The sequence below is a fragment of the Leucopleurus acutus genome (genome assembly GCF_964270905.1).
Source record: "Leucopleurus acutus genome assembly, chromosome: X".
Classification (NCBI taxonomy): Eukaryota; Metazoa; Chordata; class Mammalia; order Artiodactyla; family Delphinidae; genus Leucopleurus; species Leucopleurus acutus.
In genome coordinates, this window is record NC_139148.1 from 93,233,357 (window position 1) to 93,249,642 (window position 16,286).

At 37.5% G+C, this 16,286-nt stretch overlaps 1 protein-coding gene across 1 annotated transcript in view; it reads left to right on the plus strand.

The window, feature by feature from the left end:
* Positions 1 to 773: 773 nt before the first annotated feature.
* Positions 774 to 16,286, plus strand: part of DNAAF6 (dynein axonemal assembly factor 6) — a gene marked incomplete at both ends in the record, with an annotated part of 33,902 nt that continues 18,389 nt past the window's right edge. The window contains 4 exons of the mRNA XM_082864735.1: positions 774 to 893; positions 5,393 to 5,456; positions 12,596 to 12,701; positions 15,704 to 15,800. Coding sequence (XP_082720861.1) covers positions 774 to 893; positions 5,393 to 5,456; positions 12,596 to 12,701; positions 15,704 to 15,800 — 387 coding nt within the window. The remainder of the gene's footprint in view (positions 894 to 5,392; positions 5,457 to 12,595; positions 12,702 to 15,703; positions 15,801 to 16,286) is intronic.

Consider the following 16,286-nt stretch of genomic DNA (forward strand, 5'->3'; position numbering starts at 1 on the left):
AAAGCAGAAGATACCGGCCTGCCTGAGGCAAAAGTGTGAAATGAGTAAAGTTCCTTGAGATATTCCCCCCAACAAACATCCTTTTCAGTTCACTAAATAGGAATATACAAGCTAGACAGCATATATTAGACAGATAAAAAGGTAGTCTACAAAAGTATGTTTCCAAATAATAATGTACATTCTACATGACACTGACAAACCCTTTCTCTTGGGGTAGAGTTTAAGGACGTGCATTTTTTTTTTTTTCTTTCTTAGCGGTACGCGGGCCTTTCACTGCTGTGGCCTCTCCCGTTGCGGAGCACAGGCTCCGGACGCGCACGCCCAGCGGCCATGGCCCACGGGCCCAGCCGCTCCGCGGCACATGGGATCCTCCCGGACCGGGGCACGAACCCGTGTCCCCTGCATCGGCAGGCGGACTCGCAACCACTGCGCCACCAGGGAAGCCCAAGGATGTGCATTTTTAACTAACTCCCCAAGTGACCTTTAAACACACTAAAATCTGAGAACCACTATGTAGGTGCTCAAGAAATGCTTGTTAGATTGAGCACGAAGTTTTAATAAAGCAAGCTGTATACTTGCGTTTACTTGCTGCCCCAGGTCTGTGAGTCAGCAAAATACATATATTTGAAGTTTACAAGGATTTTCAAGGAGGAATAAGAGATAATGGAGTGACCCAGGGAAAGGAGGGAGATATGACAATTTAGAAAAATCTTCATGTCTTAAATAAAATAGAAGACTAAAATACCTCTTTCTATTATCTTCTTCCTCAGAATATGGAATCTGAAAATATGGAATCCGAACATATGGAAATGGAAACCATTTCCTCAGCTTCAGCTCTTCAAGCTCTCTCTAAGCTGCTTTATCCGGAAGAGGATGACTTTGAGTCCGGACAGGTGGTTGTATACTTACAGATGAATTAGTTCTGATCACACTAAGTTGTGAAACTGTATTTGAACAACTTGTTCCAACCTTGCTGTGGGAGCAGGGCTCTGTCATCTAATACATTCACAGGAGGTTGCAGGACTGATTATGCATGAGAGTATAACCTCTAGTACATTTCTAGCAAACATAATTATATTTTTTCTAAACTACCTGAACACTGAATAGGAAAATAGTTCTGTAACTATGGTAGCAATAGCCACATTTCAAAATGTTTGTCATTTATATTTATGGCCAAAGAATGCTTGACAACCATTACAAAGAGTGATAGCTAGGATTTTTAAGCCTAGACAATATTTCTATAAAACAAATAATTTTAATTAGACAATATTAATTAGGCCCCCAAAACCCTTAATTTTTAAAAATTTGTCTATACATGAAAGCAGAACAGAAAATATTTTGAGCCAAATAAGGGGACAAACTAGCTTCAGCCTATTAAAATTGGCTTCCTGCTACATGCTCAGATAGAGCTGTGGAATCTAATTAGTTGAATAGCATTTGGGGTCAGGACAGGGAACCTCAGGGAGGCTTGCAGCAGCAAGATGGGCTTCATTTTGGGTAGGAGAGTTGCATGAATTGACCTTTGGCCATTCCACAGTCACTGCCAGTATGCTCAGAATACTCAAAATACTTCCATGTAACCCCCTGCTCTCCATTCTCCTCCTCCTTAGATATTAGCAAACCTTGGCTATCAGACTGCCTATGTGAAGGCAAACAAAATTTGCGGCAGAAGTTTCATACTATAGGTGCTTCCCTGGTGGCGCAGTGGTTAGGAATCCGCCTCTTAGTGCAGGGGACCGGGGTTTGAGCCCTGGTCCGGGACGATCCCATATGCCGCAGAGCAAATAAGCCCGCGTGCCACAACTACTGAGCCTGCGCTCTAGAGCCTGTGCTCTGCAACTAGAGAAGCCACTGCAGTGAGAAGCCCGCTCACCACAACGAAGAGTAGCCCCCACTCCCTGCAGCTAGAGAAAGCCCTCGCACAGCAATGAAAACCCAAGGCAGCCAAAAATAAATAAATTTATTTTAAAAAGTCTCGTACTATAGCAGAATATATCAATTTGCTTTAAACTATTTTAATGTTCTTTGTTATCATGACCAGTTTACCATGAATAAACCATCTCCCATGAACATACATATCAATTTTCTCCTCCCCAAATTCTTTTTTGCCATAGTGTGGGAAAACAAGTAGTATAATCTAAATAGGCAGCCAATCCAGTGTCAACCAGATTGACACTGGATTGAGCTTCCACCCCCCAGGAAGAAGTTATGTGGAACAGGGCAGAATCAAGTAAGACATGCAATGGAAATAAAATTTGTAGAGGAGGGGAACTGAGTCAGCTTGGAGCCAGGATTAGGAACCAAGAAGTTTTAGTCAGGGAAAATTCTTAGTAGAGGCCAAAGAAGGAAAGAAAAAGCAGGCCATTAGTAACAGCATTGAATATATACAACAAATAGGACACAGAAGAAAAAGTTAAGTGCAATATATCAATAAGTTTGGGAAGGCAAACTTGTTTTTGCTACCTTAGCTGAAATAGAATGATAAATCCTGGGAAAGGTAAAGTTATGTCATATAGAAAAAGTATAGAAAAGGTAAAGTTATGTCATATAGATAAAAGTATGTCATATAGAGAAACAGCGATGTGGAATAAAGGGAAGTGGAACTTGTAACTAGAACAGATTCAGAGATAAGAATTTCCCCTGGTTACAAAACCTGTTTCCTTTGGCATTTATGTATGGAGATGTTTATTTGCATCTAGAGGTGTTTCCAGGGGAAAGATGAGTGCTTATGAGAATAGAGAGACTAGAATCATTTTACCAAATTGTACAATATATAGAGGAAAATTACTATAATAATGTATGATTCTGTATATCTGGGTTATAAGCAATTTCGAGATAATTTGTCATTCAGCCACCACAGTACAGATATCATTAGAGGATATAGAATTGGGGTATCAGAACAGTGTGAGAAAAATTAATGTTTCTAATGAACTATTAAATTTTCCAGGAGAGAAACGGCTTTTCCTTTTTTAACATGTATTAATCTTGGGAACTGTAGAACGATTACAAGAGCGATGTGTTTTTGAAAATACACTCACTGAAAACAGCATTTAGAACTGTTGCATACACATTGGTTTATTTACACTATCCCCACCAAGAATTGTTAAGAATATAGGAGATTGGGAAGAGAGTATGTCTGTTGTTTCACGAGGGGATCTTAAGTCCTTGGGAAATAAGGTTTACCGCTCTGCACAGACAACGTAACAAGGATGTTCTAACTCTCTTACATATTGCAAAGTGGCATGAATTGCAATGATAAATTGCTCAGATAATTGGATGTAGATTCATGGTAGAGGCTGAAATGATATTCTTATAGAAACAATTGCCAGATGGTTTTTAATGTTTTTATTATCCTGATCCATCTTTTCACTTGAAAATTTTATTTTTAATCATTTATTTTCATTAAGTTAATAAACTGAAACACCTCCTCTGTTCTGATATACTGATCCAATCATCACTGTCCATGGAGAGCATACCAATTTTTGTCAGGAATGTTCAAGTTTTTATTTCTATGGATTTTAATTTGCTGAGGAAGGAAGCACTCAACAAAACAAGAGGCCCTCAGGTTCCAAAAAATGCTTTACCCTGGTTGGCTATGAGTAGTATTAATATTCTGGTGATTAATAACTTAAGAAAAGCACTGCAAGTTTACATGACTTTAGTGATTTAAAAGAAAAAATGTACAGAATATTGTCTTGGGATTTTCACATAAAAATGCCTGTAACACCTTAACAGCAGACATAGCACTTTTGAAGCACCTTTTGGAAAGCAATAGTTACTGTCTCAGAAACCTTTGAGATGTTACAGATTAATTTATAATTTATAGCTGTTGGAATAATTTAGCATAAAAAAGACACAGATGAGCTTTTCCACCAGCTTTCAAGGACAGACCCTATTCCTGTTGCCCAAACAGGACATCATAACTTGTGTACCTGTCTGAAGTCTTGGGAGATAAGGGCAGGGGCCTGGAAAAGGAGACTTGGAGGTGCTAGTTTGCCAGGACCATGCAATAAGAAGTTTTGACTGCCAGCAATGGAGTGAATTGGAGCTGCAGAGTCTGACATCAGCAAGAACAATTAGTAAAAAAAAAAAATTGGGATTTTCTTGAAGTAGCGAAGAACTCCTGACAGGGACCAATAAGGTGGTAGCCGCTATACTGATGGTGTAATGTGTGTTATGCTTAGCTGATAAAAGAAAACTGTTCTTCTACTGGTGAGACAGGGGCAGTATGTCTGCTGTTCCTGTCCCATACAGGGGGTATGTCTGCTCGTACAGAAGATGGCAAAATAAACCTGAACTTGCATGAAGACTGAAGTGGTTCAGCATGTATTTGACACTATTAATCTGGCGTTGCTGTTTAAATCCACTAGTTCAGTGTCATGAGGTGATGGGACGAAGAAGTATTTCATATCCACAGTGGAAAGAAGTAAAAGCTATTATCAAGACTTTTTGCGGTACGTGGGCCTCTCACTGTTGTGGCCTCTCCCATTGTGGAGTACAGGCTCTGGACGTGCAGGCTCAGTGGCCATGGCTCACGGGCCTAGCCGCTACGCGGCATGTGGGATCTTACCGGACCGGGACACGAACCCGTGTCCCCTGCATCGGCAGGCGGACTCTCAACCACTGGGCCACCAGGGAAGCCCTATTATCAAGACTTTTGAATGAGTTGTTTGATGTCTAAGTACTTAGACTCTATTTAGTGGTTTGTTTTTATTTCTATAAAACTTTCTCATACTTCTGTCCCCCATCTAACTATGACCAGACAACTGCCAAAACCCAAAGGGGTCGATGCTCTTATTCTAACACTTGGTTCTAACCTTCAAAGAGTTGAATGTGGCTCATTCCCCTAGCCCCAAGAATACATGATTCACTGGGCTGGAACTGGGGATTTAGTCTGATCAAAGATCAATTCTGCCTTGGGGTCTATTAAACCAAATACTTTTTGAAAGGACGAGGAAAACACATTCAAAATAATACTTGAGGGTGAGCTGTGACAGGGCGAGAGAGAGTCATGGGCATATACACACTAACAAACGTAGTAAGGTAGATAGCTAGTGGGAAGCAGCCGCATGGCACAGGGATATTGGCTCGGTGCTTTGTGACAGCCTGGAGGGGTGGGATAGGGAGGGTGGGAGGGAGGGAGACGCAACAGGGAAGACATATGGGAACATATGTTTATGTATGACTGATTCACTTTGTTATAAAGCAGAAACTAACAAAAAAAAATAATACTTGACATCTGTCTCTTGGTTATATAATAGCAATGGATAATGAAACGGGGAAGCTTAATGAAACTGTAGACGGAAAGCTTATCAAATTTAAAGTATCACTGGTCATGCAAGTTATACAAGTAGTAATTACAGAATGTTGGACTTTTTTTCCTCTCCTCCAGTCAAATAGTTCATCTGAAATGGGTCCTGGGGATATTGGACCACCAAAAACAGAAGCGCTTAAAGGTAAGTTATTTAATAAAGCATATAGATCAATATAATCAGTATAATCTTTTCTTTGGGAGCAAAATGATAGGGAGAGTAATACTAACACTAGCACTTATCAAAGCTGAACTCAAATAATTGTGGAAACGATGAACAACTATTTACATATAAAGATATTGTTTTTACTCTAGTGTTGCAGGTAAGTTGTTTTTCTAGTAATGGAAATTAATTTGCCTTGAGTTATTCACATTTTTTGGCATATTTCCTGAGATGGAAAACCAGGAAAGTCACATGTGGTTAGATAACTTTTTTAGTATTTAGGGTCTAGTTACCACGACATTTAACTTCCTCACGTTCTGTGCTGCTATATTCTGGCAATTTCACAGAATTCATTAATTCATTCAATAAATATTTGTTGAGAGCTAATTATGTACCAGGTAGTATGATCATCTCTGAGCCTACAATGGAGATCAAAATAGAAAGGTTCCCTGCCCCCATTGAGCTAATAGTCCTTTGGAGAACACAATGAAACAAATAACTACACAATTTTATCTTAAGTTGAAAAGCTTATAAATTAAAGCCCATGGGGTGACTTATAAAGTCACGGGTCCAGTAAACTAGAATAAATATTTTTTGGGTGTTTTCCCAGCATTTTGGCCTATACATTTTCACAGAGTTGAACATTTTGCACATCTTTAAAAATGTAGAAATCTGTAATTCTGTTGGTCGTGATCACAGTTACCAAAGGGTGGACAGGGAGAGGAAATGAAGTACTCTCATCAATTTAGGTAATTGTAAAAGATTTTGTCTGGAAAAATGTTTAATAATGACTAAAATGAGGTCTGAGTGGACAATTTTAAAATTTCAGTTATTCTACATACTCAAGAGTCTATTTGCCTTATTCAAGAGATATTCATTTCACAGAAGACTAGTTCAAATTTGGATGTATTTCTGTGCTGCCTGTATTTCTGATAATGTAGGTCTAATAATCTCTAAATTCTAAGAACAATGAGTCATATGTAAAACATTATATATAAATCTGTAATTATGCTTTACAAAGCCCATGCTAGATGGAAGCAGATCATTTCAAATGAACTGGCAGAATTGAAAACCTGACAATCAGGTGCATTTCTGGGAATGCTTAACAGTAATCAAAATAATGTTCTGCACCTAATGTGGGTCTCCATTTGCTGCCGCAACAGTTGGAACAAATGCAAGCTGGGATTTAGCATGCCTATTTACTTTCTCTCTTTTTTTTTTTAACATCTTTATTAGAGTATAATTGCTTTACAATGTTGTGTCAGTTTCTGCTGTATAACAAAGTGAATCAGCTATACCTATACATATATCCCCATATCTCCTCCCTCTTGCATCTCCCTCCCTCCCACCCTCCCTATCCCACCCCTCTAGGTGGTCACAAAGCACCGAGCTGATCTCCCTGTGCTATGCGGCTGCTTCCCACTAGCTATCTATTTTACATTTGGTAGTGTATATATGTCCATGCCACTCTCTCACTTCGTCCCAGCTTACCCTTCCCTCTCCCTGTGTCCTCAAGTCCATTCTCTATGTTTGCGTCTTTATTCCTGTTCTGCCCCTAGGTTCTTCAGACCCCCTTTTTTTTTTTAGATTCCATATATATGTGTGAGTATACAGTATTTGTTTTTCTCTTTCTGACTTACTTCACTCTTTAGGACAGACTCTAGGTCCATCCACCTCACTACAAATAACTCTAATTTCATTTCTTTTTATGGTTGAGTAATATTCCATTGTATATATGGGCCACATCTTCTTTATCCATTCAACTGTCAATGGACATTTAGGTTGCTTCCATCTCCTGGCTATTGTAAATAGAGCTGCAATGAACATTGTGGCACATGACTCTTTTTGAATTATGGTTTTCTCAGGGTATATGCCCAGTATTGGGATTGCTGGGTCATATGGCAGTTCTATTTTTAGTTTTTTAAGGAACCTCCGTACCCTTCTCCATAGTGGCTGTATCAATTTACATTCCCACAAAGAGTGCAAGAGGGTTCCCTTTTCTCCACACCCTCTCCAGCATTTATTGTTTCTAGATTTTTTGATGATGGCCATTCTGACTGGTGTGAGGTGATACCTCACTGTAGTTTAGATTTGCATTTCTCTAATGATTAGTGATGTTTAGCATCCTTTCATGTGTTCATTGGAAATCTGTATATCTTCTTTGGAGAAATGTCTATTTAGGTCTTCTGCCGATTTTTGGATTGGGCTGTTTGTTTTTTTTTTTTTTTTGATGTTGAGCTGCGTGAGCTGCTTGTAAATTTTGGAGATTAGTCCTTTGTCAGTTGCTTCATTTGCAAATATTTTCTCCCATTCTGAGGGTTTGTCTTTTCGTCTTGTTTATGGTTTCCTTTGCTGTGCTAAAGCTTTGAAGTTTCATTAGGTCCCATTTTTTTTGTTTGTTTTTATTTCCATTTCTCTAGGAGGTGGGTCAAAAAGGATCTTGCTGTGATTTATGTCATAGAGTGTTCTGCCTATGTTTTCCTCTAAGTTTTATAGTGTCTGGCCTTACATTTAGGTCTTTAATCCATTTTGAGTTTATTTTTGTGTATGGTGTTAGAGAGTGTTCTAGTTTCATTCTTTTACATGTGGCTGTCCAGTTTTCCCAGCACCACTTATTGAAAGGCTGTCTTTTCTTCATTGTATATTCTTGCCTCCTTTATCAAGATAAAGTGCCCATATGTGCATGGGTTTATCTCTGGGCTTTCTATGTTGTTCCATTGATCTATATTTCTTTGTGCCAGTACCATACTGGTTTTGTGCTTTGTTTTTTGTGCCAGTACCATACTGTCTTGATTACTGTAGCTTAGTAGTATAGTCTAAAGTCAGGGAGCCTGATTCCTCCAACTCCATTTTTCTTTTTCAAGATTGCTTTGGCTATTCGCGGTCTTTTGTGTTTCCATACAAATTGTGAAATTTTTTGTTCTAGTTCTGTGAAAAAGGCCTTTGGTAGTTTGACAGGGATTGCACTGAATCTGTAGATTGCTTTGGGTAGTATAGTCATTTTCACAATGTTGATTCTTCCAATCCAAGAACATGGTATATCTCTCCATCTGTTTCTATCATCTCTAATTTCTTTCATCAGTGTCTTATAGTTTTCTGCATACAGGAGTTTTGTGTCCTTAGGTAGGTTTATTCCTAGGTATTTTATTCTTCTTGTTACAGTGGTAAATGGGAGTGTTTCCTTAATTTCTCTTTCAGATTTTTCATCATTAGTGTATAGGAATGCAAGAGATTTCTGTGCATTAATTTTGTATCCTGCTACTCTACCAAATTCATTGATTAGCTCTACTAGTTCTCTGGTAGCAGCTTTAGGATTCTCTATGTGTAGTATCATGTCATCTGCAAGCAGTGACAGCTTTACTTGTTCTTTTCCGATTTGGATTCCTTTTATTTCTTTTTCTTCTCTGATTGCTGTGGCTAAAACTTCCAAAACTCTGTTGAAAAGGAGTGGTGAGAGTGGGCAATCTTGTCTTATTCCTGATCTTAGTGGAAATGGTTTCAGTTTTTCACCATTGAGAATGATGTTGGCTGTGGGTTTGTCATATATGGCCTTTATTATGTTGAGGTAAGTTCCTCCATGCCTACTTTCTGGAGAGGTTTTATCACGAATGAGTGTTGAATTTTGTCAAAAGCTTTTTCTGCATCTATTGAGATGATCATATGGTTTTTATCATTCAATTTGTTAATATGGTTTATCACATTGATTGATTTGCATATATTGAAGAATCCTTGCATTCTTGGAATAAACCCCACTTGATCATGGTTTATGATCCTTTTAATGTGCTGTTGGATTCTGTTTGCTAGTATTTTGTTGAGGATTTTGCATCTATGTTCATCAGTGATATTGGCCTGTAGTTTTCTTTCTTTGTGACATATTTGTCTGGTTTTGGTATCAGGGTGATGGTGACCTCATAGAATGAGTTTGGGACTGTTCCTCCCTCTGCTATATTTTTGGAAGAGTTTGAGAAGGATAGGTGTTAGCTCTCTCTAAATGTTTCATAGAATTCACCCATGAAGCAATCTGGTCCTGGGCTTTTGTTGGAAGATTTTTAATCACAGTTTCAATTACAGTGCTTGTGATTGGTCTGTTTATATTTTCTGTTTCTTCCTGGTTCAGTCTCGGAAGGTTGTGCATTTCTAAGAATTTGTCCATTTCTTCCAGGTTGTCCATTTTATTGGCATAGAGCTGCTTGTATTAATCACTCATGATCCTTTGAATTTCTGCCAGGTCAGTTGTTACTTCCCCTTTTTCATTTCTCATTCTGTTGATTTGAGTCTTCTCTCTTTTTTTCTTGATGAGTCTGGCTAATGGTTTATCAATTTTGTTTATCTTCTCAAAGAACCAGCTTCTAGTTTTATTGATCTTTGCTATTGTTTCCTTCATTTCTTTTTCATTTATTTCTGATCTGATCTTTATGATTTCTTTCCTTCTGCTATCTTTGGGGTTTTTTGTTCTTCTTTCTCTAATTGCTTTAGGTGTAAGGTTAGGTTGTTTATTTGAGATGTTTCTTATTTCTTAAGTTAGGATTGTATTGGTATAAACTTCCCTCTTAGAGCTGCTTTTGCTGTGTCCCATAGGTTTTGGGCCGTCGTGTTTTCATTGTTGTTTGCTTCTAGGTATTTTTTGATTTCCTTTTTGATTTCTTCAGTAATCTCTTAGTTATTTAGTAGTGTATTGTTTAGCCTTCATGTGTTTGTATTTTTTACAGATTTTTCCTGTAATGGATATCTAGTCTCATAGCGTTGTGGTCGGAAAAGATACTTGATACGATTTCAGTTTTCTTAAATATACCAAGGCTTGATTTGTGACCCAAGATATGGTCTATCCTGGAGAATGTTCTATGAGCACTTGAGAAGAAAGTGTATTCTGTTGTTTTTGGATGGAATGTCCTATAAATATCAATTGAGTCTATCTGGTCTAATGTGTCTTTTAATGTTTGTGTTTCCTTATTTATTTTCATTTTGGTTGATCTGTCCGTTGGTGACAGTGGGGTGTTAGAGTTCCCTACTATGAATGTGTTACTGTCGATTTCCCCTTTTATGGCTGTTAGTATTTGCCTTATGTATTGATGTGCTCCTATGTTGGGTGCATAAATATTCACAATTGTTATATCTTCTTCTTGGATTGATCCCTTGATCATTATGTAGTGTCCTTCTTTTTATTCTGCTCTGTGGTAGTTATTTCCACTATTTGATCTTCCAGGTCACTTATCCATTCTTCTGCCTCAGTTATTCTGCTATTGATTCCTTCTAGAGAATTTTTAATTTCATTTACTGTGTTGTTCATCATTGTTTGCTCTTTAGTTCTTCTAGGTCCTTGTTAAATGTTTCTTGTATTTTCTCCATTCTATTTCCAAGATTTTGGATCATGTTTACTGTCATTACTCTGAATTCTTTCTCAGGTAGACTGCCTATTTCCTCTTCATTTTTTGGTCTGGTGGGTTTTTATTTTGCTCTTTCCTCTGCTGCATATTTCTCGTCTTTTCATTTTGCTTAACTTACCGTGTTTGGGGTCTCCTTTTCACAGGCTGCAGGTTCGTAGTTCCCATTGTTTTCGGTGTCTGCCCCCAGTGTCTAAGGTTGATTCAATGGGTTGTTTAGGCTTCCTGGTGGAGGGGGCTGGGGCCTGTGTTCTGGTGGATGAGGGTGGATCTTGTCTTTCTGGTGGGCAGGACCACGTCTGGTGGTGTGTTTTGGGGTGTCTGTGAACTTATTATGATTTTAGGCAGCCTCTCTGCTACTGGGCAGGGTTGTGTTCCTGTCTTGCTAGTTGTTTGGCATGGGGTGTCCAGCACTGGAGCTTGCTGGTCGTTGAGTGGAGCTGTGTCTTAGCGTTGAGTTGGAGATCTCTGGGAGAGCTCTCGCCGTTTGATATTACGTGGAGCCAGGCGGTCTCTGGTGGTCCAGAACTCAGCTCTCCCACCTCAGAGGCTCAGGCCTGACACCCAGCTGGAGCATCAAGACCCTTTCAGCCACACAGCCAGGTACATGGGGATTTTTTTGCCTTTGGGAAGTCTGATGTCTTCTGCCAGCATTCAGTAGGTGTTCTGTAGGAGTTGTTCCACATGTAGATGTATTTCTGACGTATTTGTGGGGAGGAAGTTGATCTCCACATCTTACTCCTCTGCCATCTTGAAGGTCCTCTGAATGGTTAAACTTTACTCCTACTATTGTAGGGACTCCTGAGGAGGCAGGGGGTGGCTGTGGCTCACTGTGGGGACGAAGACACTGGCAGCAACTGCTCTGGCAAGTACTCATTGGTGTGAGCCCCCATTTACTTTCAAACATTTAAATATGACATGTAGAAACCCCAGGCATGTGCTCAGTTGACATAAAGGACAAATGAGAGAGATTTTCTTTAGAGCCCATGTCTATATGAGGAAAATAATGGATTAAAAATGATCATTGTCTCTACAGTTTTCAGTTTCTTTCACTAATATTTTTAAAGAACTATGTCAGGCTTGCACGGAAAAGGTATCAAGGGACTTTTAAATAGTAAAACACAAGGCAAGATAAAGTATTTCTATCCAAATCAGATTGATTGCATGTTTGATTTGTTCTTTTATGTAAAAATATTTTACGTATGATCCTATTTGTTTCTGAAAAAATGTGTAATATTTCTTTGCATATATGTTGTATATAATATATATTTTATACACAATATGTTATTTTATGTACTAAATATTTGTATATTATATGTTTTATATGTGTATATACACATATATGTATATATATTTCTGTAGATATAGATATAGATATACGCACATATACAGAGAGAGAGAAAGAGAGAGAGAGACTGGAAAGATGTACACCAGAATGCTATCATTGATCATCTCTGGGTGGTTAGAATGTAGATTATTTTATTTTCTTCTTTTTGCTTATATGTGTTTTCCAAATTTTCTACAATTATATTACAACTCTTCAATGTATTGGCTGTGTGTTGATTAAAAATTTATGTCAATTGTTACGAATTTAGCTTCTCTGACCAAAAACCAAGCTAGCGATTACAAATAGAAAATATTTCACTTCAGTGATCCCAAACTTAGTGTGAAGAAGAACAGGAGAAATTTCAAGGGGTAAAACAGGCAAAAGCTTCAACTTTATCTTCCCTTTCTTCACAGTCATCCCTCAAACAAGTGATGAAAATAGTGAGCACATCTGGAATCCGGAGGAGGTTCCAGAAGGGGCAGAGTACCATGATGTGTGGGATATTAGAGAAACACCAGAGTAAGTCAAATGAAGCCAGGAACATGTTTTTTGGGGTTTAAGTTAGATGTGTCATCTGATACCTGTCTGTTTTTGACAAGATTCATAGTGTAACTTCTACCACATAAAAGGTAAAACTATGGTGACACACAGAAGGCATGTGTAATTGATGAGTTTTTTCCTTCTAGAGCAGAAACAAATATTAAGACATAATACCTTTCTTTCAGTTATTATCTAACAAAAAGTGAAAAGTAGTCATTTCCATTATCAATTTATATTTAATATCATTTAGTTGTATAATGTGGAAGTAACAGTGGGTAAAACCAGCCCATTAAATTACAAGCATTCATACAAACTAAATTATTATGCCATGTTTTTGTGTCAAAGACTTGCTTTTAATTACTCAGTGTTCCACAATTTCAGTAAAAGGCTATGTTCTGCCACCAATTATCAGCTGTTACCTGGACTAATTTACTAGTTATTTTAGGATTATGTTTAGTATATTGTGCAAGCAGGATTAAAGGCTTGCTTTCTAGTCTTTTAGTAGAAATTATAAATATGAATTTTAGAATTATCATAAAAAGCCTTTCGTACTAATAAGTGAAATCACTCATACTGTTAAGGATTAAAGTGTGTTTACATACATAATTGAAATTAATGATTAAATACACTAAGCTTTAAATATGTATTTTAAAATAAAATCTTGTTTGAATATTTAGAATAGCTTGAAAAACAAAGGCAATATTTATTAAATTATAGTGTGCTTTATGATGTCTTGAAAACTTCTATGGCAAATGATCTGAGAACTTTTCTAATTCTGACTGTAAAACTGTCCAATGCTTAAAAAAAAAAAAAAACGATGCTTCTATCTTCTATGTCAGTTCTGAAAATAGAAGCAGTGGGAGACTGCAGATAATTAACTAGAGAAAAAGTATCCAGCTTTCAAATAAACAATGTAAAAAAAAGTAAACCTCATAAAAAAAGGGGATTTTAAAGCATTTCTGTCTGCATCTTAAGTATGAAGGGAGTGAATCCCAGGTTATGTTTATACAGTGCCCACACATCCCTGTGAAAGGTAAGATTTAAGTCATTCATTTGTCACATAGTTTAATGAATGTCAAACATCCATATGTGGCAAGCTCCAAATCTGAGAAAATTTTAATTTTTCATCCTGATGTTTGATGTTCTGTAGAAAAAATATCCCTCAAAGCTTTAAAGTAACAAGAACTCCAGTCAGGATATGAAGAAAATTGCTTTATAAGATTTTTTAATCTCTATTTTCTATGTTATGCAAATACATTTCGAACTGTCCCAATTGGTAAAGAAGAAAATGGGTAAAGAAGGTGAACAGGCAGATCACAAAAGAAGAATCACAAGTTACCAAATAAAAAAAAAAAGAAAAAGAAAAAAGAAAGAAAAAGAAAAAAGAAAGAAAAAAAAAAGAATCACAAGTTACCAAATAAAAAAAAAAGGCCTGAGCTAAGTCACTGGCCTTGGAGAGAAATATGAGGGTCTTTATTTGAGAGATATTTGAAGGAAGATTTGGTATTTGATTAGATATAATGAATGAGAGGAAAGCAGTAGCTAGAGCAAATCCATGTGGGAGTCCTGGGCATATAGATCAATATCTTTCTGTTTTGTTTTAACTTGGCTTCACCTTTGTGAATACCTGGTAGCTGTTACAGTCTATTAAGAAAAAAGTGTCCTATCTCAAATAGCTATTTACTGTTAGCCCTATTCCAACTCAGAGAAGTCCCTCTTTCATCCTTGGGCATTCCTATTTGCAAGTGGTCAGAAGTTCAATGTCTCCAGATACAATTTTCCAACCGCCTACTATATACATTTGCCTGGATGTCCCAAGGCACCTCACATTCCACACACCCTAAACCAAACTCACCATTTCCCCTCCACCTACATTCCCAATCACAGTTAGTGGCTTCACTGTTCACCCAGTCACCCAAGCGAGTAACCTCAGCATCATCTTTGATGCTTTCCTCTCATTCATTATATCTAGTCAAATACCAAATCTTCCTTCAAATATTTGTAAATGTTTACTTACTTCATTCCATCTAAAAAGATATGGTAGGGACTTCCCTGGCGGTCCCGTCGTTAAGGTTCTGTGCTTCCAGTGCAGGGGGTGTGGGTTCAATCAGGGAACTAAGATCCCACATGCTGTGCAGTGCGACCAAAATAAATAAATAAATAAAATTAAAATAAAAAAATAAAAAGATATAGTTCATTATGGCTGGGGGTTTCTATAAACCACTCTATCCCTGGGGTCCCAAATTTGGGGGCAAGGAAAGATTTATGAATTGTCATGTGTGAGGTGAAATACCAGGAAAACCTTTCACTGAACTAAGAATTCTGTAGGACTAAATTCTAAACACTATAGTTGTACCGGTGCTGACTACACTACCAGTGTTTCTACTGTAGATTTTTTGAGGTAGAAAACACAATGGAGATCATTTAGTTCAAACCCACCCCCTCCCATAAATTGTACAAATCCGGAAGCTGAGCACATGAGTTTGTGACTTGACCAAGATCACACAGTTAATGACAGAAAGAGTACGAAACCTGGATTTTCTAACTCTACTCTGAGGCTTAAATTTAACAGAGGAATGCTTCCATCTATCCATCAAACCCTGGATTATGGGCTCACTATTCTTCTGAGCCATTGTTTTCCAGGAAAGGACCTTCCTTTTTTCTTCTGCTTTTACTCTTATTAGAATCTTGTTAGAAGTTCCCTCAATCTATTTTATTTGTATAGCTCTGAAATAGTCAAGCTTTATTTTTAGAAACCAGTGTACACAACATAAATCCTGACAGTGTTAGGTATTTTTGACTGAATTTCTAGACTTTTCTTCCCTTATATTCTGCTACATGCCTGAAAAACTGCAAGCACTTTATTTATTTTGTCCTTTTATTTTTTGTAATAGCATGTCCTCATAAGTTTCTAGTTTTCTGCTCTGTGACAGGAAATTGCTCTTTCATTTGAGTCTCTGTATCGCTGGCTTTTTTTTCAGATATGAAGTTGTGTTCAAACAGAAGGTGGGAACTGAAGATATGTTCCTAGGATTGACCAGAAAGGACCCTTCAACTGCGTGTTGTAAGGATCTAGTGGTAAGCCTCTCCCCTCTTCCCCATTTTCCATTTGACCATTATAGTTAAATTGACTGTTGTATACATAATACCATAGGCAAGGCTGTAAACCCTTTAAAAATAGTGGTTGCTATGTTTGAGGTACTAAGGGAATAATAGGATAGACAGTTTAAAATTGGCAAACATGTACAAAATAAACTAAGTTTACAGATGTGGATAAGATTTACAAATAAACAGAATCATATGACATAACGCACTACTTCTAGTCCTAATAAAACTGCCCAATCTGGACTGAATTTTCTTTCATCCTAGTTCTGTCCCATACATGTCATCTGATTGGTTATTAATTTCTGATGAGTGACAGTCAATCAAAAAGTAATATTTCCTTCCCTGAATCGGTCTTATCTCTTATATCTGTATTTCTTTTAATGACTCAACTTACATTGGGGGACATAAAAGGGGATTTTTTTCTTAAATTTTGGATCTGAACTACTGACTTAACCCTCT